This window comes from Brienomyrus brachyistius, chromosome 2, assembly GCF_023856365.1.
Source record: "Brienomyrus brachyistius isolate T26 chromosome 2, BBRACH_0.4, whole genome shotgun sequence".
Classification (NCBI taxonomy): domain Eukaryota; kingdom Metazoa; phylum Chordata; class Actinopteri; order Osteoglossiformes; family Mormyridae; genus Brienomyrus; species Brienomyrus brachyistius.
In genome coordinates, this window is record NC_064534.1 from 26,724,149 (window position 1) to 26,751,522 (window position 27,374).

At 42.6% G+C, this 27,374-nt stretch overlaps 1 protein-coding gene across 3 annotated transcripts in view; it reads right to left on the minus strand.

Annotated features, from left to right (window-relative positions):
* Window positions 1-226: 226 nt before the first annotated feature.
* The window catches only part of lhfpl2b (LHFPL tetraspan subfamily member 2b), a 42,907-nt gene continuing 15,759 nt past the window's right edge, over window positions 227-27,374 (minus strand). Inside the window, exons 1-3 of one of the 3 annotated variants that reach the window (XM_048984311.1) lie at window positions 9,423-9,513; window positions 8,539-9,229; window positions 227-2,397 (exon numbers count right to left, since the gene is read on the minus strand). In XM_048984311.1, the coding sequence (XP_048840268.1) occupies window positions 2,141-2,397; window positions 8,539-8,941 (660 nt within the window). In that variant the 5' untranslated portion in view covers window positions 8,942-9,229; window positions 9,423-9,513 and the 3' untranslated portion in view covers window positions 227-2,140. Of the gene's footprint in view, window positions 2,398-8,538; window positions 9,230-9,422; window positions 9,514-27,374 lie in introns of those variants that run through there. The other 2 variants (XM_048984319.1, XM_048984304.1) reach the window with 2 other exon arrangements.

A 27,374-nucleotide genomic window follows, 5' to 3' on the forward strand; every position in this document is an offset into this window, starting at 1 on the left:
TAAAATATTACAATATGCTACAGATTATTTTCTTCTTGAAATGTCAGCAATAAATTTATTAGAATATTAAGACTTGGACTGTGGTATCATTTATCAAAGTTTCCCCAAAAAGAAGACAAAATGGACTGGTCTTGGGCATAAAACTCCCAGGCTGAAAATTTATCCAATTCCATGCCCGCATAATGCTGTAAATGGCAATCTTCTAATAAGCACCACCAAAATGTGATAATTGTTTAAAATAATAATTTTATTGTTTAGGCTAGAGCCACATTTTGTAGAGCATGACATGATAACCTAAAACTGTGTAAATATACTGAAGAATTGCCTTTCCGAAAAATGAAAACAGACGCTGGAAATATGCATCACAATAAGCCGTTAATGAACGCAGTGTTTGAAAAGGTAAAGCATATGGGCATGTGCTCAGAAGGTAATCAAACCACGTAATGTTCTGTCCAATAACAGGCTGGGTAATGAACTAGCTAAGGTTAGCTATACAAGCTAAAATTACTGTGAGCCAACTTGTTAGCTACTTACAATAAAAATTACGAAATATCAGGGAAACAGAAACAAGGATCACATTTCTGCACAAGTCATTTACTACATTAGCTGGTACCTTCAAAACAAAAAATTCAGGATCTGAACCTTGTATTAGCATATCTTGCAATTGCTTAATAATTGTTAGTATTTCACCATTGTTTCATTGTGTCTATATCTTTAGTTTCAGTGTTAATTGTGATGCACCTAGTAACTCATGTTATTGTACATACTTGAACCTTAAATAATGAGTTAAGTCAAAATTACATTCTTACAGCAGATCTATGAAGACAATGTCATTTGAATACAGTCTTCTGCAATATTCCCCTTTCTACTATGGGTACAAATTAGTACCATATATTTTTAAATCTTTTGTAATGCTTTTTGGTTTGTCATTTTAGGTGTCTACACCAGGGGTGGGCAATCTTATCTGCAAAGGGCTGGTGTGTATGTGGATTTTCGCTGCCTAATTAGATTACTAATTAGAGGATTGATTGGCTGAAGAGTCCTCACACCAGGGTTTGAACAGCTGACCTACAGGTTATCCCAAACACCCACACACACACCGGCCCTTTGCTGATAAGATTGGACACCCCTGGTCTATGGACATGCACTAAGCAGTATTATCAGTTGTGGGAGATGTTCAAGCTTAAAAATACAGTTGCTGATGTAAGACCTTATTAGGAACACTGAGCGTGCTAAAGGATCTTGAAGGATGTTCTCCAAGCAGGTAGAACCTCCTTTTTTGGCAGAGGAGTGCTTCCCCCTTGCAAAGGACACTTTTGGTACCAGTCTGTGAATTTCTTTCCCTGACACATTTCTTTAAAGATGGAGGGGGAAGAGAAATGGCGGCCAAACCTGTCTCTTCCCCCTTTTTCATTTTTGGCAGTGAGCTAGTGAGTAAAAAAAAGCCTAAAACAAACATAAAAAGGATAAGAAAGGAATGCCAGAGGGGATTTGTCGGCATTGCGGTTTAGTACAATCCCTTCCTTCTTGTGTGCGATATTTCCAGCAAGTCTTGAGATAGCTAAATGGCTCCTTTTACTGTCATGTCTCTCACAAATGTAAGCCAACAGAGAGAAATCCACAGTAATTTCCCCCGTGAATAAATCCTTAAGTTGACTTGAATGCTGGATGAACATCACCAGTGAACATTTGCTTTATCCTTGTGAGGTCTTCATCTATTGAAAAGGGCATCAGCTATTTAGTCAGTTATGCGTCTTCCAATTCTTGTCCATCTGCATGCTGATTTTAAAAGCCATGCTCAGTTGTGTAGCTACGGTAACATAATAATGGGGGTCAACCTAACTATCTATACAAAATGAAGCAACCTTTGGTAAATCTAGTGATTTTCAAGGTTGACAAAAATACATTTCACATTTTCTTTGAGGTTCTGTACAGTATATACAAGGTTATTTACAATCACTTGATGGCAGAGTAACTCTTCCTTATACTGTAGACAGGTTATTGAAAGATTAGAATTGGGAAATAAAAAAATAGAGCCAAAAATAGTGGTTAGAGTGGTTGAAGGCTGTACTCTTAGTGGCACTAATGTCTTGATACTTTGGTGGCTTTCTTTTCTGAAGGCCAGGTCTGATCCTCTTGTCTAAAGGAGGCAGATGAGACTCTTGCCTTCCTCTATCTCCTCCTGCACCTTGTCGCTGGAGGTGGCGATCTCAGCCTGAGCGGAGAAGACGGCGCAGAGGAAGGTGAGCACCGTGCCACCGATGGCCGTGTAGAAGGCCCAGCCCAGAGAGCACAGGCCCACTTTATACGGGGAGGCATCTGCTCCGCAGTAATCCTGGGCCTTTTTGGAGCCCCAGCCAGCGGGGTACAGCATCAGGCCCAATATCAAGAAGAGACCTTGGGAAGAAGGAGAAAATGCTCCGGTCAGACATGTACTTCCTCTTCATACCCGTGACAAACTCATATGCGGTTGTTGTTGTTACAATGTGATTTTTTGTTCCCCCCTTGTTTATAAGACTCACAATCTGTCTGATAAACCATTCTTTCAGAAGAATATATAGCATAATAAAGAATAATCTGAGAAACATCCTTTAAAATCCTTTAGTCATATATAAACATTTCACCTTGGTATTATGGGGAAAAGATGGTGTATGAATGACTCTAAATGATTATAAGTATGATACATTTTTTATAAGAATATGAGACCTTTGTAGGAGCACAACATCAGACTTACGGATTGTGGCGTAAGTACGTCACATCTGAGCATGTTCCGCGTTGCCATTCAGCTGACATGCTAAATCCAGAGTATTGAATTCCGGAAAATAGTTAATGTTTGAATTTACATTGAAGGAAAGATATATATTGAAAAAGATATATCAACAGGAAACATCTTGATATAACTATGTGGAACTAACCACATAAAGACTATGAAACTTGAGCAAGCACCTATGTAAGGCAATCTGCTATGTAGGGAAGCACATGTACGATTACTTTACAAGGCTATTGTCTGCTGCCCAGAAGACTCTCAGGATAGTTACCAAAGTAAACTGGTGAAAGATAACCTTTAATTAAGACCAAAGAGAAACAAGACAAAACCCTTTCTTTATCCAGGAAAAAAGTAATTTCCTCAGATCAAAATATTGCATCTTGCAATGACAGCTGGATTAATATCCTGTTGATTTGGGCCTAAAGACCTTCAGAGATTTGGCTTCCTGCACCCGCGAGTAGCCTGAAATCTGCAGACGTCCTGGAGCATTCCTACGCAAAGGAAAACATTTTTCCATAGATCTACAGCCACAGTGATGGTCTTATCCATGTGGAGACACCTGTGTTTGGCTAATGATAACACTGTAAAAATAATGCCTCACAGCAATATTCCTGAATTTGGAGTGCAGAGATTAAGCTGGATAAGCGCAACAGATTCAGGGGCTATTTTTTACATAAATATCATCACATAATTTAGCATTCACATTACATGTAATAAAATTTTATATACATTCTATAACATTATATTGCATAATGTTTGAACTGCTTGCCTTTGAATCGCTTGACAGCAGCACCGCATAAGTAAAATCATAAAAGTCTTTTGCTTTCTCCAGGCTCTATGAGTAACGTGAGAAGCCTGACATGCAAACAGTCTGTACAAGTACAACATCCTACTCAGAAGTTAAAAGGTCACATAACTGACAATGTGACGGGTGTTTTGAGTACAGAGGGACTTGCAAAAAGCCACTTTTCAGATAATGTGTTTGCCATCCACAGTCAATAAAACTGGCAGCACCAACGGAAATGTGGGAAAAATATTAAAACGCAGGTCAATGGACAAGTTTGCCTGCTAAGAAAATGAATATAATACACCTCCTCTAGGGATGGGAAATATCACCATCTTCCATTTCTAAAAATAATGATTGGTTGGGGGGTGGGCAAGCGGACATTTCTAGTGATCTACCACCCTTTGTAACTACATGACAGTAAAGTTCTGGTTAACACAAGTGAGAAAATGATTTCTGTGTTAGTCATCAGCCTGCTAGTGAGCCTGTGGGGGAACTCTTGCGGAAACTGACTTGATGACATAAAGGAAACAGGGAAACCCAGGTCAACTTAGTCCTTGCAGTCTCCCAGACTGGGCCCAGCCGACGCTGATTCTGTCCCCAGGGAGATGAACACAGCCCAGTAGTAGGACAGCAGAGTGACGTCCTACCAGCCCCCGATCCCATCAAGTCCGTCCAGAGCCATATTAGAAAAAGCGGAAATAAGATCTAGGTCACAAATTCCTTCCACGTGTTTTTGGGCTTGACTTCCAGATTGTTGCTGTTAACCCGTGGAGGGCAGGGGCGTCTTACAATTCGTCAGAGGGGCTGAGTTTGTGGAGCACTGAAGAAGCGAAGAAGTGGCAGAATTGTGCTGTGGCTGGTCATTTTAAATATGTTCTTGGGCCAAATCTGAAATCATTACTTGTCTGGGCAGAGGATCAGTCATCAGTTTCACTCATAGTCCTCTTATTAAAGTGGCTCTTATTATAAAATCTAATAACCCAAAAAAGCAGTTTTTCTTCTTGAACTGGTCTGCTTCAGTTTGGACAAGTATATTAGGGAAGTTCAAGCACTATGTGCCTGTGTCTAGATCTCTATTCTGCATCGTGCCAAAGTATATAACAATTCCCTGGGTACAATGTAATCTCTGATAAATGTACCCAAGAGATATATAGGTGATTCTGACTCTGTTGGATATAGAAATCTGCCACTTTAATTCATTGTTAAGATAAAAAAAAAAAAAAAAAAAAAAAATTTAAAAAAACAATGTCAGATAAATTAAAAGGAGTAGTTGACCTACTGTCAAACATCCAAACTGGATGTAGAGCAGAGAAAAACTGTTATTCTTTACTTATTAAAAAGGATATATTGGAAAGAAGCTTCTGCATAATTGAAGGTGGCTGTTGTAAGTGTAAAGGCAGTTAGCGCAGTGGAATCAGTAGTGGGTATAAACAGTATAAACAGTGCCTTTGATTCTGGCAGTGAGGGGGTCAATGGTGGTACAGAAGACCAGAGCGGAGGAGGGCAGCAGTGTTAGGTGGAGACTGCAGACAGACGTAGACTCCCCAGGGGGACACCAGAGTTATATGGAGCCACTCAATTAGAAAGATGATAGAGGCAGTCAGGCTCTCACATGGACTATGGCTCCAATGCAGATCACCACCAGGAGGAAAGTAAACAGCACCTTGTGTTTCAGTACCGTGCTTTATAATTGAAATAGCATTTAAAGCTACCCTCTTATTTTGATTCGGTTCTTGGTTTCATTTGTCACAAAGGTACCTTAATGAATGAGACAGAGAAAATGTCTGGGTATTATAGATACTGGATAAAACAGTCCGTGAAGCTTTACCTTTAGTAAGAGCGTCAGTAAGACTGCATGGGGTGAAATATTAAAGCATTTTGTTTAAAGATGATCCTGGATTTACCAAGATTCCATTCGGTAATCCTGCCCTTCACTATGAGGACTAGTTGTCGCTGTTGTAAAATACACAAAATGCCTTCATACCTTAAATGAAAACTCCACCAAAAACATCAAAGCAGTCTCAATGCACCATGGCGCAGTGTTTGCAAGTCTTCAGATCTCTACTGAAGGCACTGCAGCAAAATTCTTTAACAAGAAATTCCATCTTCTGGTGTTTTGCTGATGCTGTTGGAAAACACATACTCGTGTGTCATTCCAAAATCTCCCAGAGGTTTTGAAGTGGATAGACATGACCATGACTGACAGAAGGTGGCTGACATTTGGAGACAGTTGGTGTTGGTTATTGGTTTTGTACTACATCTCAAACCAATGCACAGACAACACAGTCAAGAAATATTTGCTATCGTTCACACCTTCCCTAGTCTTCCATGCCAACTTCACCTTAATCATTGTTCCTCATAAAAAACTGGAAAAAAATGTTGAAGGAATGTTCTAGAGGGAAGACTGACACATCTGTGAAAGGCATCCTGTTATGCAATTTGGGAGGCATACACCATCTGTGATGGAAGTGGAGAAGAAAATAGTAATGCAATTACTGTCAAAATGGATACTTAAAACACCACAAATTTTCTGAATGTTAAAACTCGCTGTTGATCGACAGAAAACTTTCTTCATTCACGTGGTACTCTAACTATGGAGACTGCCTGATTTAGTGCTTATTAATGATATATAGAATTGTCAATCCTTAATGATTATAAAAAAATCTGTTTACCCCACAAGCTTATAGTTGCTCACACCCCATTGGTGGAAAAGGGGTGGATGTGAGTGAAATGTAGCCATTAGCATGTGCCTCCTGATGCTGGGTTTTTCCAGCATGTTAGGTTGTGCTCTGATTGGCAAGGTGCCAGCCTACTGCAGGAGACCTTTGTGCCTCTTTTGCCTCTGGGCTGGGAGTTTGGTCACTGCACAGGCCTGGAATGTCTGGAGGCTCCAGCCTGACGGCTGCAGCAGGCAGGAGGTGAGAACAATGCAATAGAAGAAAAATAAACAGAGAACTTTCCACTTGATGGGAAACTATTCATTTCTTCATAAAAACATCTTTGTACCACAAGCTGTTTCTGTACCTATATTAATTTAACTTTATATTAAAGTGACATGGTGTAAATTTCACATCTTGTGCCCATATAGTCTCAAACTCGGCAGCTGCTTTTCGGAACAATTTCACAGATGGACTGAAAAGTCTTTAATGCAAATATTTCAGGTGTTCCGAAACCTTACAGCTCAAAACTATATGCACGGCCATGATAATGAGTGTAATCTACCCTGCAATACTTCCCATGATTCACAAAAAAGTGTCCATCTTACAAATTTTGATTTGAACAAACCTCTAGATGACTGAGAACAAAGCAAAAAATGTTGCATCCTTCCCATTCAATAATCCCTTTCACTGCAGATAATCTCCCCCCAGCCCTGAATACAGCCATTGCTTTGTCTATGAGCTCCTGTGCAAAGTCAAAGTTCAACAAGTCAATTGCTTAAATTGAATTTTCAGGGTTGCTATTTAGTGACATCAGTCATTAACTGATGACCTTCCCCTCCCCCACACCACTTCCTCTAACAATTCGGCTGCCCGCGGCGCTCCATCCCGCAGACCAGCGCATTATCACTCACTGGCAAATGCTGACCGTCAGAAATGACGTGCATTTAAATTGCAGACAGACCTAATCTCACATTATACCACTTCGTGCTGCATAGTAACTTCTGATAACTAACGCAAGCATCTGCACATGCAGTGAAGCACTGCTGTATTTCCCCGTTTAAAGCGGCACTGATGAAGAGGCATGACCTGACAGCATGCTACGCCAATCCAATCTTGTCCAAACAGGTATGCAGTGCGGTCATTATAGCACTGGACCTAAAACCATAAAGGTGTCATTTTACATCTCAAGTAAGTACATTTGCCTTTTAGAAAAATGCTAAATCAATTTAACCCAATATTTCATCAATATCCATACAAATAGAAAAAGACATGTAACCTTTAATTGCCACTTTTGATATGTGTCTGCTAATACGGTGTTTCTCAAACCAATCCTCGCTGACCGCCAGACAGTCCACATTTTGCTCCCTCCCAGCTCCCAGAGAGGGAGAAAAATGTGGACTGTCTGGCAGAGAGCTGAGAGAGAGAGCAAAAACCTGGACTGTCTTGGGGTCCCTGAAGACCCGGCTGAGAAACACTACGCTAACAAATCATCAGTTTCATGCAAATACAAAAACTGTTGGAAGTAAACATGCCTGCCACTCAAAAAGTTCCCTACCAGACAGTTGTAATGTTGTACGATCCCTCATTCTTTTTCCCTATTTATTTATCTCAGTCCCATTTCAGGTGATAAATTTTAGCTTTTTCCTCAAGAAAACAAGGCCAACTGCCCACCTTGTCTTGTTTTATTAGAATCCAAAGTTGAAAAAGGTTGCCAAATGAGAAAATCTTATTTAACAGAGATGGGTGAAGCTTCGTTGGGTGCATTGTTATGTAAGCTTCATGAGGTAGAGACAGGGCTAACTTCTGGCGCTCAGAATTGTGGAATGAGACAAAACAAGATGGGATTCAAGAACTACTCCTACATTTGTGATTTAAAAGGGCCAACACTAAATGCAGGACCTGTAAATGGACTTTTTTTGGATCTCAGCAAATAAACCTGCTGTTGCTAGCACGTTCCCTACTCCCCGTCCCATGTGAACTTCACTAGAGCACCTTGTTTACACCAGCGTTAATTATTCATGCTGATATGGAGCATAGGAACAAGCTGGCAAATCCACGACCTAAACAGTAAAATGAAACAAGCATTTCACCATGATAGTCTTTGTGTGTTTGGAGGAAACTATACTGAGAAGGGTGCTATAGAAATAAAACGCAATTAAACTCTTCATTACACATTCTGGGCTACAAATAATATATAACTTTATGAAACAGCAATTTTTTTCTTTGTCTGAGAAATAAATGCTGCTAATACAGGTATGCTAGACACAGAACTACTCCTGTAACGACTGTGTCACGAAGTGTATTGTACATAGAGGCATTCTCACCTGCAATGCCTTGCAGGAGACCACAGACATTGAAGATGCTCTTCTTCATGATGCTCTGGAAGCACAAGGTGAAGATGGACATGATGGCTACAGTGCACAGCAGCAGAATACCCACTGCCAGGAAGATGGAAGTGGCCTGCCAGAAGCCGCTGGCGATCTCCCCAAAGTGTGTGGCATATGGGCCGCACTGGACCCCTCTTGACAACTGTAGACAGCGCCCATAGAGTCCCAGCGTGGGCCTGTAAGGGTCCGGGGACCCGTATGATCCAATGTCGACGGTTGATCCAGCGGTGGTACCCACCAGCCAGTCGTTGCTCATGAAGGCAATGAGCTCAGTGAAGGCGACCATGATGCTGAGAAGAGTCCAGAGCATGGAGCGACATGTCACAATCACATGACACATGGTGCAGGTGTGTCCTGAAAGTTCTGAAGCTTCTCGAAGTCCTGGAGTCTGGTTTCTTTATAATCCAAAATATGAAGGTTTTCAAATTCAATGTAGAAAGAAGCCCAACTGAGAAGAAGGGTCCAGCGGCTGTGATCCTTCTCGAATAGCTTCCGCTGGCTCCGTCCTCTCAGCTCTGACCTTGCTCTCCGCTGGCTCTCCGCGCACCGTAAGTGCGAGTCTCTACACCAGTGTGCCTTACGTCTGCTCACAGCACTACATCTTACCGAGGGAGCTCCAGAAGTATATCTGAGTGAGAGAGAGAGAGAGAGAGAGAGAGAGAGAGAGAGAGAGAGAAAGAGAGAGAGAGGTTAAGAAGATGATGGGGGTGTGAAACTTCTTGCATAAGGGCAAGCATTAGCTGCAAGAGTTCTGAATCAGCACTGACACACCAGCACACACACTACTCTCACAGCCCTAGCTGGAGAGCTTCCAAACTCACTTCCTTCCAAACTAGCAGAAATCCCCCAACTCGCCCCAACCTCCGTCTGGGTCTGGGAACACCCTCCATCCGGCAGCCGCCAGCTGTCATTATAAGGATGTCCTGTCACGTCTGCCACCGACAAGCTAAGCTGGTAGCACCGAACCACTACGATGTAAACAAAGCGCTGCTTTCAGAAGGAGGATCTTACCACAGCACTACTGCCACATTACTGCTTACAAGCTAACAAACAGCATGCTTTAGTGGGCCTGTGTCCCTCCCCCCTCCCACATGCTTAGACATGATTCAGCAACAGCCTCTCAGATGGACACAGTCGCTTTTAAAATGTCTCTGCCAGTCAAGGTCAGTCCGCATGCACTGCAACAGACAGCTGCAACAAAAACGTCAGGTCTCCACTTTTAAACTCATAAGTTTCTTTAATCATTTCCTGCCCAATATGGCAGAAAAGTGTTAAGTCAAACAAGCTGCTCTGACCATGGAACAACTGAAATGTTTTCAGGCTTATAGATAAAAAAGAGTAGGATCTACAAGCAACGCTGCCGCTAGAGGTTTTGGGCCCCATGAAAACATATTACAGATTAATCCAATTATGTTCCATGCAATAGTCCAACCCCCCCCCCCCCCCCCACCCCCACTCCCGCTTTACAGCGTCAGACTATGGCTCTTTTTTTCAAGTCTTGAAAGATTTTGAGAAAAAAAGAAAAGAAAGAGAAAAAAAGATAGCCTTTTCGGATTTTGTTTTTGAAGCTTATCTTGTTCAGTGGGGTTGCAAATGCTTATCGGCCAAACTAAGACAAGCTTGCAGGACCTGCTGCTCCTCACAAAAGCAGCTCTGTTCTCCGACAGTCCTGCTGAGAAGGACATGCCGGGTCCCAAAAGCGGTCAAAACCGGACACGTGGTAATGAGAGGTCACCCTGGTCAGGAAGCTGCGGTCATCATGAGCTCTGCAGCTAATTCCCATATCTCTGTCAATGGCAAATAGATGTCAAACAAGCTTCTGGGACATTTTTGACTATTAGTTCCAGGTGTCCAGTTGTATACATAGAAGGACCTTAATAACTGTATAAACCTATAGAAAAAGCAAAAACGCAGTGCACAGTTATATAAAACACCTATTTTGTGAAATTCTCCTTGCTCACTACCCAGCAACCACAGTACTTAACAGCTGTTGCACAATCCTGACCTTAACCTGGCAGATCGCTACGCCCCTCCTTCTGCAGCAGGTTTTAAGAGTTTCAGTGGCAATAAAAGAGACTGCTAACGAGGTTCTGCAGGAAACCCAGGCAATGCCTTAACAGGAAGGCAAATCAAATGCATGTTCTCTAACTCGTTGGTTTCTTTTCACATAGTCCCAGCACAGTGGCATGGAACAGAATGTCTAACTAGGCCTCTGTTTATTTAGCAATGAGCACGAAGAGCTACAATATTTAAAAGCTCTTTAAACACAGCTGCCTTCCCCTGCCAGCGTCCCCCCGGCATCCAGACACCTGTCGGTTCAGTCATTCCCTCTGCAAATACTCATCATGTTTCGCTATCCTCAACAAGCTGGCACACGCAGACCTGCCAAAGGCTGAGTTACATGTGAAAAATTCCATTTTAACTTTCACTAAGACAGTGATTAATAACTTGAAGCTTTAATGTATGGTGATGGCTTTTAATAACTTGCTTCAGTATTATGGTGTTATCAACATGTGATGGGGCTTTTACAATGATGAATTAATAAAAATACAACAACACACAGAATGGACTGTGTTTAGAAGTGACTCTTATTTTGCAAAACATTCAACCTTCTTCCATACCTGCTTATCCAGTACAGGACAGCAGTGATCATGAACCGTATCCTAGGAAGAGCAGGGCAAATACAGGGGATTCTAATCTAACTGTGAAAATTCACACTAACAGAGATATTGTAATTTTTTTTAATGGTGAGACTGAATTTCCCTCTTTATAGCAGTAAAACAGATGGTGGGATGCCCAACCAGCACTCAGTGCCAATTTCCTAATTACCATTTAAAGAAACAGTCAACATACTGCCTGCTTATCAGTGACAAAGATAAATATAATACTTACAATTCACCATCAAAATGTTGATACACACACCGCCCTCAATTTATCACTGAGCAAGAACATGAACATTTGTTTGTCTAAGAACATTTGTTTCTATAAAATGGTGTGATTATGTAATCTATTTTCTTCCTTGGATTTCTTTGACATAATTATATACACATTTCTTTGTAGATACAAAACCATTTACTGAGTGAGGAAATAAAAGACAAATTCATAAAACACTGTCAGAATTGTGCAATGTTTCAATTGGGAATTAAGTCATTGTGTTCAGTTACTTTTTCCTTTCTCCATCTATCCTGCGCTGTTTACAAGCAAAAATGTGAGACATGAAGTCATAGTCCTCTGGGAATGAGGTGGGGTCCCTGCTGGGACGGTCACTGATGACAGTCATGTATTTAGGGGCAATGACCCGCCCCAACTATATCCCTCCACTGTCTTCCACCAGAAACCAAAAAAAGGCCAAACTGAGACTCCAGAGAAGTGACCTGGAAGTGTCTCATTTATTCTTCTTGATGAATCATCTGCATTATGACTGCATCTTGCTGTGGGAACTGTCTTTACTACTCTCTCCACCCCAGTCTCCAGGACAAACAGCCCTTACTATCTGAGCTAACAACTGATCATCGCTCTTTCTTGTCCACATAAGTACACAGTGACAACAGGCACTACACCTAGATAATATATAAGTGTGAAAATCTGATACAGAAGATCGAAATAAAAGAGCAAAGAAATGATTGTCCAAACCATTAAATATTAATATGTGACCGAATCTGAAAGTTATGTGGTCACAATTTATGATAACAATGCAGGCACTTCATGACTACGTAGAACATTTGCCCCTGGTAAAATAAATAGTTATCACAACACAGGTCAGAACAAGATATTAATCATATAAGCTCAAATTCTGGTTTAAAGTAGTTCTGGCAGCACTAATAACTGCATTATTTCATGTCACATCCACACTGATCTGCATTAAATTCATGTTTAACTCTGTCTCATGCTGCTGACATCTCCAAGAAAGAAATTGTTAGGCTCAGCTCCAGGGAGGAAATCACACGCACTTGGCACTAAATAACCTCTGACTAATTCCTCACTGTTGAACATTCGCAATGAAGTGGAAAGGAAAAAACAGAAAGAGAATATAAAACCAAAATGACTTGGGAATTGTAAGGAATGAGATGAGATGGAAGATGGTGTGCCCTTCCTGAATAGTGCTGAGGCCTGGAGACCTCACTGAAGACGTTGGCCTTGACTTGGAGGGTCTACAACAACTGGATACTGTTGAGCAGCTCCAGACTTTCCAATGAAAGAGTTCAGCTGGACCAAGAAAGACCGGTTCAGGACAGCTGTAGTGGCAAGTGTGGCAGGAAGGTGATTAACGATTCCCCCTGCGGTGGGTGTTTAATTGTGATACAGGGTCGATTCCCTGACGGGCCCATATGAAAGTTCCTTGGACCCTCCCGCCCCCCCCAACACACACACACACACACACATACCTACAGACCAGTTAAAACTAGCAAACCAGAACAGTTTTTCATGCTTAGTATAAATAACTTTAGCTAAACATGGAAACTGAACTGTGGAGTCTCTCTGATTTCTGCTCTGATTTCTGGCTTCATAGTGAGTCACTAATCTCAAGAGCTCGTCACTCTGAATGTGTTTCCTGCTGATTCACCCTGCTGCGCTTCATTCAGCCAATAGGGTTTGACTGAATTCTCTCATGCCCTTCTGGAATAAGATCCATTGCACTGCCTTAGGCTGATATCATTTCAGCCTTCCCAACATTTACTGGGATAAGGCAGACTCTCTCTACAGACTGTCTCTTTGTCACATTACCCTTTATTCAGTGTTTGGTTCGCTCCTTCCCTGCCTCCCTTACCCCACACCAGATTCCTACTGTAGCAGCCGCTGTCATTCTGTTTATTGAGGAGACGCTTACGACATGCGCCGATTCCTCTCATGTTCATATACTTCAGATCATTACAAACCTGGCAGATACCTGAATGTCTTAAGGTCAGTCTAGACAGAACCTCTCCATATGAGACATGTGCACTACACTGAGACCTTTGTCTTCAATCGGGAGGAATTTATTCTCAACTTTGTGATTAGTGAGGTTACTTACATTTAAATTACACTGCATTTTCCCATAAAGGTTGTACATGTAATTCACGAGGTTGGGTTTCTTAACCCTGCATGGTGGGCTGGATGCTGATCACTATCCATGGTAACAGGGGAAGGGACATATTCCATCCTTATTTCTTGCTGTTTCCCCCATTTCAGTGCCATTAGTAAGCTAAGCTCCCAGCTCCCTGCCAGACAGTCCATGTTTTTGCTCCCTCCCAGCTCCCTGCCAGACAGTCCATGTTTTTGCTCCCTCCCAGCTCCCTGCCAGACAGTCCATGTTTTTGCTCCCTCCCAGCTCCCTGCCAGACAGTCCATGTTTTTGCTCCCTCCCAGCTCCTTGCCAAACGAGGACTGGATAGGGAAACAATGGCCTAGAATATGAAAAATTAATTTACAAAACAAAAAAATAACCCTGAAAATATCGGTTAATCAAGCTAATTTAACATATTTTTATCATGCATTGGTTTGTGTATTTGTTTGTTTATCAGATGGTTCAATCACAAACAATTTGACTGCTCCATCCAGACTGACAACCGACACTTGTGGGAAAATTTTCATAACTTTCAAAATGTTCAAAGGTTCATAAAAGGATTTATTTCAGAAGAACTTCTAGTTGGCAAATTTAAACCCACCTTTCAATGAACCTTAAAAACACTGTTAAACTGCAGAGCCTGATGTATCCTTAAGTATAGCATTTGAATAAAAAGCCTTCCAACTCACCTTCATAATAAATGCCAATCATTTCAACTCACTGGCCAAAAAAATCATTGCAAATGCATTTAATTTAAACAGGAAATTTATCACTTAATAGGATGTTGAGGAGATCTGAGAAATACTCTTGAGACAAGGAAATGACCTGATGTAAATTAGCAGAAATTCAACAGATTATGTTAGAAGAAAAGCAGAATATGGGTATTCAAATGCTCTCCATTAGCCTTACAGACTTCTCTGACCGTACAAAATTCCTCAGACAGGTTGAGAGAATACATGTATAAATATCCACAGCAAAGGTGGGACATATGTTAAGCTGAAATGGCATGTGTAGGTATCCGTGCATTACTGTACAAAACACCCTTGTAACAACACCTTACACCAGTGGTTCTCAACCCAGTCCTCAGGGACCCCCTGGGGAGGGAGCAAAAAAGTGAACTGTCTGGGGGTGCTGGAGGACCAGGCTGAGAAACACTGCCTTACACAAAACTTACTTTATGACCCCATGAAATCTAAGTGGAAACATCTATTTGTCTTGTACTTTTGTACACCAGGCATGGGCTGGCCATCGGGAAGTTCAGGCACAATGTACCAAAGCGCAAGGGGGGAAGCATCCTGTGTTCATTATTTCCTGGAGGCGAATAACCTAAACAACTGTGAACTCAAGCTCCACTCTATTGCTTCTGGCATTGCTCCTGCAAGACCACCACCCACAGTGAAGGAGGATCTGCCATCGGACATGTTCTTCATTTTGGAGTCAAGTAAGATAAAGATAATGCTGGTAGGGATTTCTTTGTATAAACCAGTCAGAAGATAGATGAGTAATAACAGTGTCTAAATATACTACTCTTGACTCACTCATACAGTGCTTCAGTGGCTGTAGCCAGTCTCATTGTACTAGTGGGTAACACTTTAGTAATAAGTCACTTACTACTCAAGTATAAATCATGAACAAATACAGTCATTGGATGAAATACATGAACTGTTATGATTGATTAATGATCAACGAACATGGGATCAGTATATAACTAACACTTGGTTTCTGGTTAATTAATACATTGACTAAGAATATACTACTGCATTACAGGTATTTATGCCCCTTCAAGTAAAGTGTTACCTACTAGTGTGACCACACCTGCACTCTGACAAAAAAAGAAACCTTAAACAATGAAACATAGTCTGTTCGTGACATTGGGACCGAAATTTAAGAGAAAACCGATGGACCAATCAGGTGGCCATATCATACCCCCCCACCCCCACACACACACACACACACACACACACACACACAGCATTGTGATAGTTTGCAGAATCAGACAGCAAAACCTTGCTACATTCAGTATAGCTTCCCACGAAGATGACACTCGGTAATGTTTAGGAATGAGCCTGTTATCATATTTTATAAGGGGAAAATTCAGTCCAAATAGTTAGTTAATTTCCTTTCGGGTTAAAATCAGAATTATTTTCACTAGAGTGCAGATGAATGGATAACCACTGATGAAAAAGCTGGGAAGCTTAAATATCTCCATAGGCTTCGCCTGGGTTCTCCTCAACCTGTGGTCCTGGTTATTCAGCACTCTGTCTGGTAGTTAGTACAAACCTCACACATAATTCATTAAATAACCATTTACATAATAAATTAATAACGGCTGTAACTTCAGTTAAATAGTTCCTTTAACAAATAAACAAAACAGAAAGCTACAATCAATGTAAGTACAGACAGATTTAAAACCACACAATAGCAAAGATGTACTGTATATATTATATGGCCTAGACATACAATTATACTAAATAATAATGTAGATATGGGAAACAGCTCTGAAAAATGAGAGATAGTTTGTAAGGACACCAAAACAAAGAGAGGTTCTTAAATTTCAGTTGCCTTCCCCTAACAACACATGAAATCTCAAGCCAATGCCCCAGTGGAGGTTAAGTCAACAGGCACACCTGTGTCCCCCCCCCCCGACCAGCCCCAAGGCAACACAGACCCCAGCTGCAGCAGCCCAGCATGGACTCCATTTTTTCTGCATTACAACAACACATGTGCAGCTAAAGACACCCCTGACGACAGCTGCTAATCGCATCCCGCCCACCACCGCCGCCTCAGCATCACTAAGTGCCACCTGGCAGGAAGGACAAGGCAAGACCCATTTACACACATGCAGCTAAAGTCAGGGAACAGGGGGAACGGGGGAGTGAGGGTGGAGGTCTTCAAAATGCCGTTAGCGGCCTTGGGGAGTTGATTAGCACAGGCATGAGTCTCTCTGTCCAGCTGAAAGCAGGAACGCGTTGACTTCAGCCTGACTGGCGTCTGCAAAAAATACCTTCTGCAGCACCTCAGCGGAGCAAGACTCCCAAGAAATGGGCGAGGGTGAGGTTTTAATGCTCCGAATCTGACATCCCAATAACAACTTGGGAAGAAAAAACATGCCATTTAGTAAGCAAACAGCACCAAGACCACAGGAGCAGGAAATAAAGGGCGTATTGCATTTTGAAAGCTGAGAGCACTGACCTCTCAGCATATATTAAAAGTGAAAGGGACTCATATAAAATGATTTAGTTAATTTATTAGCTTATTTAATAACCTTAATTTCAGAATTCCCAAGTCAGGGTCTAGGACCATCACTAATGGCATCCATTTGGATGGAAATGGTGAACTAGTAACAGCCAAATTCAACATAACTTTTCACATTAAAGCCTGCAGAAAAACTAGTAATTTCCAAATTTTATGATATTTGCAATAAATATGAAGAGTTTATCAAAAAAAAGCAGACATGAACACATTGATCCGTAAAAACAGAAAAGTTCAAAGTGGCCTGTACATTATAGTACGTCTGACTGCATGTACCCCTGGTTCGGCTATCAAAGCTGATGTCTATAACACCTCTGTTGGAGACTTTAGAACACAGGCTCATGCAACCTATGAAGAGAATACGAAAGCAAACAGTATTTCAGGTTATACAGTCCAGCCAAGCTAAGCAGTGCATGCTGGGAGTATTATTTTCCTGAATTATTTGACACGTTGAGGCATTTTTGTTGTGGGTTGTTGACGTCATCTCAGGTTGTCAACCCCCACCCTTTTTCAAACTGCAGCTAATGTTTAGCTTAAAGGGTTTTAAAAACAACCCAACTATTTCCTAAAACAAGATATGCGAACTGAAGCTTAACCCTCCACATTATACCCTTAGCTACTATAGCAGACCCCATAAAACTTAGGACTGTTGTTACGCTGCGGGGGGGGGGGTTGCCTAATTCTGGTATCTGGATCCTCAGACGGTACCCTATTGCTCCTGCCTTGCCCGCGAGGTGAATACACATGAACTCCACATGCACGCAAATGCACACTCACAACCACACTTTTCGGAAACTTTGCAAACATTTTCATATATTTAGCATAAAAATCCTTTTTATGCAACACAACAAAAAAGGGATATTACTTTTACTTATTCATATGATCCTATATTAAATCCAGCAAATTAGGTTAAGCACCACATTGAAAGGTACAAGAGTAGCTCCTCTACATTTATTCAATCCTATACAACTGTTTGTTTATTTGATCCTTACAATGTATGCTAGGCAAAGAAACAAGTAACCCGGTAATGAGAACAGGAGACAAGACATAATTCTAAAAATCATAATGTAGGTAAGCACACTGAACTTCTGACTTATTTAGGGTGAGCAGATAACCCATGTCAGGGAGGATGCTTTGGGCAACTTCAGGTTTTACAAGCTACTTCAAAACTGAAAGGTTCCTGTGCTTGGTTAAATAGTTTGGTTCTTCCTGTCCTTTAACTGGTTTGTTTCCTTGATTGAAAGACTTGTCCAGCTGTTTCACAATATTATTAGTGACACATGCTTGATTATTGGAGACTCACCAATCAGCATGTATCAAGAACTCAGTGCTAACGTGAAATCCAGGTCCTTTTAACTGAAATGACAGTTTACGAACCCTGTCCTACTCCAGAGTGTCCTCCTTGACATGGATTATCTGGTCATGTGAGATTTATGAACCATACCGATACTAATTTTTTTTCTACACTTTTTTTTTTAAAACCAATATCAATTTTAACTAATTTCCTGAGTTTTTTTAATATATTTTTACAACACCCTCATCGTAGAAAAAAATTTCCATAACAACGAAAGCATATTAAACTTCAGATGAGCTGTACTAATAATCACAACGATCAGAAACTAATTTTAAAATGTTACATATTTGAACAAAACAAAAATGTAGGAAAACATTAAGGCAACTCTGCTTTTTAGAACAACAGATGCCAGCGTTAAATGATCCCAGCTTGTAGGGTGGCGGATCCCAGTCCACTTCTTCCCACAGGAAGGGCTCATGAATTGTGACCACAATGTTTGACACTTGTGTTTTCTGGCAGCCACTGAATTAACAGCCTTCAGACAAGAGTTCCTTTTACTGACTGCCCCCTCGCAGCCTGCACAGTGCGGACTTCCAGCAATCAATGTACGCTCACAACGGCAGTCAAATCTATCAGTGACTTTCAAATAACCTATTTGTGCACTTACTCATTCAGGTAACCTTGAGTGCTATTAATATACCCTTTCATATTAAAGCATGTCGAACAGGAAACAAGGTTATATAAAGGAAACTCAGTCAAGCATGAGCAGTGAGTACATACACACACACAGATTAGGTATCTATATCTTTGTGGGGACTCTCCATACATTTCTATGGGCATAACCCAGATTCCAACAATGACAATCTTAAATGCTACCCAGCCCTAACCTCAACCATAAGTAACCAAACAAAATACTTTTGGCAATTTCAGTTTTTTGATTGCATTCCACAGATATTTTTTAAAATTCCCCTTGTGGGGACACAGAGCTGAAGCACAATTCAAACTAGCAGCCTTTACTGACATTGAGATTGTAATGCACATGGTCTAGTGGCACAGTATGCAACACTGTGGCCTCCTACTTACAGGATTAAGGGTTTGATTCCTACATTTGAGGTGTTTGCCCGTCCTCACTATCTTTGTGTGGCTTTTCTCACTAAAGATCGGTGCCTCTAAATTGTTCTTGTATCTATGTGTTTGCCATGTGATAAACAGCTACTCAGCCCAGGATGTGCTCTGTCCCCTGGGATAGGCTGCAGGCTCTCAGCCAACCTGCATTTCAACAGCTGAATGGACTACATACTAAATTGAACTGAAGTAATACATTTTGGATGTAATTTTCCAAGTGCATGGGCTAGATGACTAAAAGTCACTCCTGTCCAGGTAAAGTCCCTAGAGCTGCCATTAACATTATGAATTTCATAGGAATCAATGATGTCACTCAAATCATGTGACTGAAGCAGAGGCTTATTTTCAAAACAAAATGCTACAATCACATCTCTGGATTTCCATGGAGCTGTCTAATCTACAGCTTTGAAGTACACATAGTGAGGATACAGTCTCTTTGTTTTTGAATACTGCAGTTAAAATGTAGTATACCATAGTGTTTAAGATCAAATTAATAAAATACCTTTGATCAAGACATGGAATTTCTACAGCCATAGTGCAATATTTACATTTCTTAAAACTGTGTGCTTTCTTTTTAAATTGAATGCTGTCAAATGTTGGCTGCCAGACATAATATAGACTACATATTTAAGTATAACATAATCGCCATGACAACCCAGAACAGAAACTAGGCAGGAAGCTGAGACTCGATTTGGTTGCTGATAAAACATGACATGACATGTTCGAAAATGACTTTACATATTTAAACAGGTTTCTCACACACTGAATGCAAGACACAATTACAAAAAAGGACAGGAAAAGCTATAAATGTGCAAGTGCTTGTAAACTATTTAAAGTACATTTCATATGTTCCCATCTGACAGTACAGTATATGCAGAAGTGGTCAGGAAATCTCATTTACAGGATTGCTTTCCTATCGATGTATAGCTGAAAGGCTTCACCTTGCAGCCGGACATGCTGTTACGTCTCTGTGGGAAGTGTTCTGTTTTATTATAGGTGGAAGTGCCCAGTTGGGGCAGGAAGCTGCCGCTTTGCATTGGCTATTTACCCTCCCTGGCAAATCAAGAATTTGCCTCTGCAATCAACCTTCTATAAAGATGCTTTACTGGGTGATGGAGAGCGCTGGTGTTTTTAGCGATACAGGTCTGGTAAACTGGACAAGTAAGTTAGCCTGTGGATGCCAGCTTCACATAGAAACTGTATGTTATAAATACTAGATCAGGAGCAATTGCCACCTGGTGTATGTCTGCTTATTGGTTAGGTCAGTAGAATAGTGTTTTTACTATGGTTCATTTAGAGTTAGTCTTGTTTTTGTTTTTAGCTTGTTTTGTTTTGGTCTTTTCTCTTCTTTGGCATTGCTCGAGCCCCTTTTCCAGCTCCCATCTCATGGTGCGTATTGTCCCTTTGTGAGTTAATTTGTAAATAATTATAGTACATTGATCATTGTCTTTATGTGGACTCCTTGGCCTCTACTCCTTCGCTCGTACTTCTGGACAGTAGCACATGTACTAAAAGCTAAGTAAATCACTCAGCATAAGACTGTTGCCTTGGTAAATGAATAATGGATTAACACAGAATTCTTACATTGCATGTGTTACTGACCCATGCAAAGGAAGTCATCACTGAAACAGTACTGGCCTCATGGGAGGCGATTAATATATAAAGCCTATTTTAAGTGCCATTGATAGTGGTTATGTTTATTGTTACAAGGGCTTCCTATTTGGAATGATTTTAGCAGGTGGTCCCACAACACGGAGGGTTCCCTTGTTTTCTTTGTAAAAGAGAAAACAACACCTTTGGGGTCTCCCAGGTACCTTGATCCTCACAGACATCCCTGCACCTACTGTACAGATGCACTCACACTATTGTGGCACCACCATAATCCTATTTTAACACTGTGCTGCATGCATGGTTGCACATCACTTCAAAGGCTGTAGGCGCCAAAGTGGATAATAATAATAATAATAATAATAATAATAATAATAATAATAATAATAATAGTGGGGCAGCAAGGTGGTGCTGCTGCCTCACAGCAAGAAGGTCCTGGGTTCACTCCCCGGGGTGGGTGTAGCACCTTTCTGTGTGGAGCTCGCATGCTCGCCCCGTGTTTGCGTGGGTTTCCGCCAGGGGCTCTGGTTTCCTCCCACGGTCCAAAAGCGTGCAGGACAGCTTGATTGGCGAGTCTAAATTGGCCCTGTAGTTGTGTGACTGTGGTTGTGTGTGCGCCCTGCGGTGTGTTGACGACTGCCCAGGGTTGGCTCCTGTCTGCGCCCATTGTTCCTGGGATAGGCTACGGTCCCCCCCCGCAACCCCAGTTGGGATTAAGTGGTTACGGTGATGGATGGATGGATAAAAATATTATACTATCGGGTCCAAACAGCCACATTGGCTGTCCACCCCGAGTGCAAACAGGATTGCTGGCTATCGACACCAGGGTGCAAACAACATCCACCTTAATATTTTCTATGAAAAGAACATATATAAAGCACGTGTGCCAATTAAAAACAAATCTCCATCTTAACCCATCTATCTCCCACAGAGCTTATTCATCAATGTAAGTGGTACTTTAATGAGTACCATCAACGTCTAGTGCCATCTTGGGCCACCATCAATAGCATTGTGTTGGCACCTGTTTAGCTCAAATGATGAAGGGTGGAATCCCATCCATTCAGTTTCCTGCTATTGCTCAGCCTTTTGTGGCTGATCCCTTCTGTGACCTTGGAACCCCTTCATTTCTATCTCTGGAAACCTAGGACACTAAGCAGAAGACACAATGTGAATGCATCATTTAGTGACAGATACTTACACCCCAAGGAAAATTAAGAGACACCGATTCTCCTGGATCACATGTTTCTGAACTCTATTAGTGTGCAAGGAAATAAACACAAAAAAGTGAGAACATGAAAATTAACTGCACAGGGGTGAGATCAGGATCCAATCACCCCAACTCAGAGTTGCAAAATGACTGCACTACCCATGGAACCACCAACAACTTTTTACTCAGAAAAGTTGTGCCAGAAAAAACCCACACGCTGTTATTATGTACCACGTAAGAGATCATTGAAAACTTAATGGATTAACAGCTTCCCAAGTGTTGGTTTTGCCCTATAACCATGTGGTATTATCATAAAAAGAGCACCTAGTCATGTAACTTTCTTAGGCATGGGGACAGAATGGTCTAAAGGGTCTTGTTGACACCATGTTGTTTGTGTTCCTGAAAAAAAAAGAGATTGGAACTGGATAATTCATTTATTTCGCACCAAGTTTTCCTTTTTAGGGTACAGCTGCATCACAAAATAGAGACAGATGTGGGCAAAGATGAGGTTGCCTTGGAGATGATGACAAACAGCAGAACATCAGTGAGTATGCAGAGTCATACCCCTGAAAAGCAGCTACGGCTTTGCCTGCTAGCCAGCAGGGAGAGAGAAAAGGGGAGTGGATGACAGATTTTGTGGTGGGAGCAGTGAGCCAGTCTAATCCCGTGTGCTGAGGGGCTGTTGAACTGCTTATACTGTTGGCCAACTGCCAAGCTGACAGGACCGCCCGCAGGCCAACCCGCACAGGACTCCCTGGTCTGGGTCAGCGCTCTAACAAGCGGCGCGATCTCAGGCCGAAAACATCCTACGGCTGCAGGGGCACAGGAAGAGCTTTAGACAATGGAGCTTTTTCGTGAATGAAGGGGGTCCGCAAGGTCACAGAGGGGGTCAGACACAAAAGACTGAACAATAACAGGAAAGTAAATGGATGGGGATTCCACCTTTCATCATCTGTGCTAAACAAATGCCAAAATAATGTTGTTGGTTGGCAAGGATGGAACTGGATATTTATGGCATGTGTTTTTTGAGCTTTGAAGACCTTTATTGTATGTCAGGAGGGTTCAACCTCAGAGTAACCCTTATATTCATTTATAAAAAGATTGTTATTATTGGTAAAACTTTACTTGAGGAGGTACAAATAATCCCGTAGTACACTTTTAATTACTGTATTGATTAATCAGAAATTAAATGTTATAAAATGGGAGATAAGCAGTTATGGATGGATGGATGGATGGATGGATGGATGGATGGATGGATGGATGGATGGGATATTCTAGACAGAATCCAGATACTTGATAGTTTTGCTTAGCACATGTTTTGGCACAGTAATCATCTCCTTAAATTACTGCTCCTTCTTAACAGGGAATAAAAACAGTTATTTTAATATTAAAGCTGACAGCTGATATAGCTATAAAACTAGTCACATTATTGGTAGTTTCAGTGTGGATGCTTCTTAAAGTATAAAAGTATAAAAAAAACCTGTGTAGTTAAACAAAAGAACCAGACAAATCATAAAATTCAAGGCAAATAAAAATAGTCAAGTTCAATGAAATGGGTACAAATACAAAGGCAGCATTGTTTGACCTCTTCTGGTTCCAATTTTCATTTCTCCACCGCCAAAAACCTCCCTCCTTTCTAGTGACAAAGAGCTGGCAGTAGTGCACACCACCGGGAAACTGCCTGGTTTTGCCTGGAACAGTAGTTGACCCAATAAGAAGATTCTAGTGAACCACAAGTGAATGAACTCCACAAAGAAGGGTGAGGATATAACTCAAAGTCCCAATGTTGTCCGTGTTAGGCCTTTCAGATCTAAAATCTAAAACAGACACATTCAGATGCTTTCTTTTATAAGGCATCATCAAGATTCGTTTTTTAACTGAGTAGAATTAAGTTACCCAAGAGGAGATTATATTCAAAAATACCATATAACAATCAACTCTCATAACTGTAAAGGCTCTCATAAGATGACCCAAGTCAGTAGAACCACTGTTTCAAAGATTATCTTTATTCAGTTGTTCTGCTTATCCAGAAAATAGATATTTCAGCCTGGCTCATCTTGGATGTAAACCTGCCATCCTTTGTTTCGCTACTGTGCTAAGGTGTTTCTATGATTCATTGCATGAACCTCCGGACTCAGCCTACAAACCCTGTCCTTTGAAGTATGCAGCCCCTGAATTCAGACACAACCTACATTTGCATGAATACAACAAAGATATTACACCAGACCAGCAAAGGGCAGTTGTATTGCAGCAAATACGTGCAGTGTAGTGTAACTGGTAAATGTTTCTGAACAGTATTAAAGTAATTAGTTGAGGTTTGGTGGTATTACAGTTATAAGGTGTACCACGGTATTTTGAAATCCTTGAGACAAAATTAACTTAGACCCTCCGTCTCCCCTGGCTCTGTGAATTTTATTACCAATATTATAATAAAGTACAGGAAAAACTGGCTTCATTCCTAGTGATATAACTCCAACATCAGAGTTCTGGACCGCAAAAACGAATCAATCAAGTATGACAAGAAGAGATTTGCTTAATACAATTTCATTCAACATCTCTGCACAAATGCATTTCTGCGTAATGCCTTCCTAAGTGTATTACTAACAATGTGCACTTCCAATTTAAAAAGATATATTCCTGCTGGACAACCGATGTGTCATACCTGGCTCGTACAATCCTCGTGTGTGCCACGCCCCCTGATTATCCACGTGTGCTTCCCTGATCGTACCCAGCTGTGTCTGATTATGTCAGCCCAGTCTTATGTATTTCAGTCCGTGTCTTGCGTTGGTTCCCTGTCCGTCATTGATGTTAGTCGATGTTCGTGCTGTTCGTCCCGAATAAATCCCCAGTTTCCCCCGAAGTTTGCCTACCTGCCTGTTCCTTGCTCGCTCTCCTGCCTGAGCGATCACCCGCTCCCCAACGTTCGTGGCGAATCGTGACAGAATGACGGCCCATAACAAGAAGAAGAGGCGCAGAAGGAGAGCCACGGAGACGCTGACGATCCGTCTTGGAGCCTGCTCGCTAGCAGAGATGTGGCGCCCGACGGGTTTCGAGGAGGAACCCCTCCTGCTCCGGGAACCATAGTCGCTCACCGCGGAGCTACCGCCGCCTCTCAAGCGGTATTGTTACCGGCCGGAGCGACTGGCCAACAAGGGGCCAGTGCGGTGCGGGACGCTATCCCGCTGATCCAGTTCCGGAGAGCTCCAGCCCCTGCTACGCCTCCCGAGCTGGAGGTCCTGGGTCCTGTACCCGACCAGCCGCCTCCTCCGCCTGCGGCATCTGCGCAGCCCGAGCAGCCGCCTGCGCAGCCCGAGCAGCCGCCTGCGGCTCCCGCGCCCCCCGGGGCACCGCCTGAGGCTCTCGCGCCCCCCGAGGTGCCGCCTGCGGCTCCCAAGGTGCCCCCTCTGCCTGCGGCTCCCGAGGCGCTCCCTCCGCCTCCAGTGACTGTGCCCCCAGTGACTCCTGTTCCTAACCCCACTCCAGTCCCTTCTGCCCCAGTCCCCGAGGAGGTCCCGGAGGACCCCACCGTCGCTCCTCCCTCCTTGGAAGTGGAGGAGCTTGAATGGGACCCCTTAGGGACCCTGTTGGTGACTCCTCTGCCCTCACCCCGGTGAGCTCGACCCCTACCAAGGGGCCATATGTCTCTGTCCCACAAGGGGAGAGGACACAAACACAGGGCTGGGGTCCCACCCGCCCTGCCCCCTGACTCGCCCTCCCTCGCCTGCGCTGGGGCTCGGTCAGCGCCTGCGGGTCCCTCTCCTGAGCCTCGTCGCCCTGCCTCCCTCCCTCCTCCAACTCCTCATCGGTCGCCTGCAGGCTCCCCTGAGGCGGGTCCTCCCGCTCCGGCGCGTCGGAGGACGTCGCCGCCTGCTGCGGCTCTCCCCCTCTCCTTGCCCTCGCCAGGGTCCCCTCCAGCTCCATCGGCCCCTCCGCCAGTCCCTCGGCCTGCCTCCTTGGCCCCTCCGAGGTCCCCTCCGGCTGCCACCCGTCGCCCGCTGGGGCTCCCTCGGGCTTCCCTTTGTTCCCACTCCTTCTCTCCCTGGCCTCCCATCTTTGTTCCTCCCATCTTTGTCCCTCCTTCGTTTGTTCCTCGTCCCTTTGTTCCACCCGTCTCTGCTCCTCGTTCCCTCCAGTCACTCCTGGCCCTTTTGTTCCGCCTGTTCCCTCTATGTCCCCATTCCTTATCTGTCTTTCTGCCTTCCCCATCCTTTGTCATGTCCTGTCTTGGTTTCTTCCCTTGTGCCAGTTCTGTCTGTCCGTCCTGTTCCCTGTCTCTCGTTAATGGTTTTTTTTTTTTTTTCCCTTGTTTTTCAGGTCCTGGGTCCCCGGTCTCGTCTCGTCCGTCGCCTCCCCTGAGGAATTTTTTTCACCAGCCGCCACTGATGCATACCATGTGGCACATCACAAAATCAGGTAAGGGAGAAGTCCTCATTCATCCCATTTAGCGCACATGTATTTAGGGTAAAAATATACCAAGTCTTCCTTCTAAGAAGGTGGTTCTCTCGATCCCGATCTCTGGGCACTGGTTGATTATCTCCAGACCCATAAATCACAAGTAATTACTGTCATGCCAGTTCTATTAAAATGTCTGACTACTCGTTCCTAATTGTACATTTGTGTTAACAGATTCTAGTTTTTAGTTGGCGTTTTGTTTTACTGACATAATAAAACCCTGTGTTATCATTGGTTGTCCAGCATGGATGTGTCTTTTTTCCCCCCTTTAAGTACGGTTTAAATAATCACAGATGGCATAGATATAGGTATAAGTGTAAATAATAACTGATGGGAGGTCTGTATAACAACTAAATGTGGAGAATAAAGCACTAAAGCAATACAAGATTGCGTGTAATGTTCAAACTGCTTTTGCAAATAAGAAGCGTCATTCTTAATGTCGCCTTTTCACCCGTATTCCTTAGCTGAGCTGGGCAGAAAAACAGATGGGTTTCTGGGCAGTAAGGGAGCACCACTGAATCTCCCAAACAGGAAGCACATGTTGGCAATGATGTGGCTAAAAGACAGTCCCACTCCAGCTGGAGAGCCACAGAGGGGCAGCCTTGTGGGATTCTGGGAGTTCAGCCGGTTCCCCGATTCCTCTTGCCGCAAAAGCCTCTACTGTAGCTATTTGACCTTAGTCCTATTTAAGTCCTTTTAAACTTGCATTGCGAGTCTCTGAACACTTTTCAGTTCAGCTGATGGTCAATTAGAGTCCAGGTTGCCATTTGTGAAACACTTGTGCCATCCGT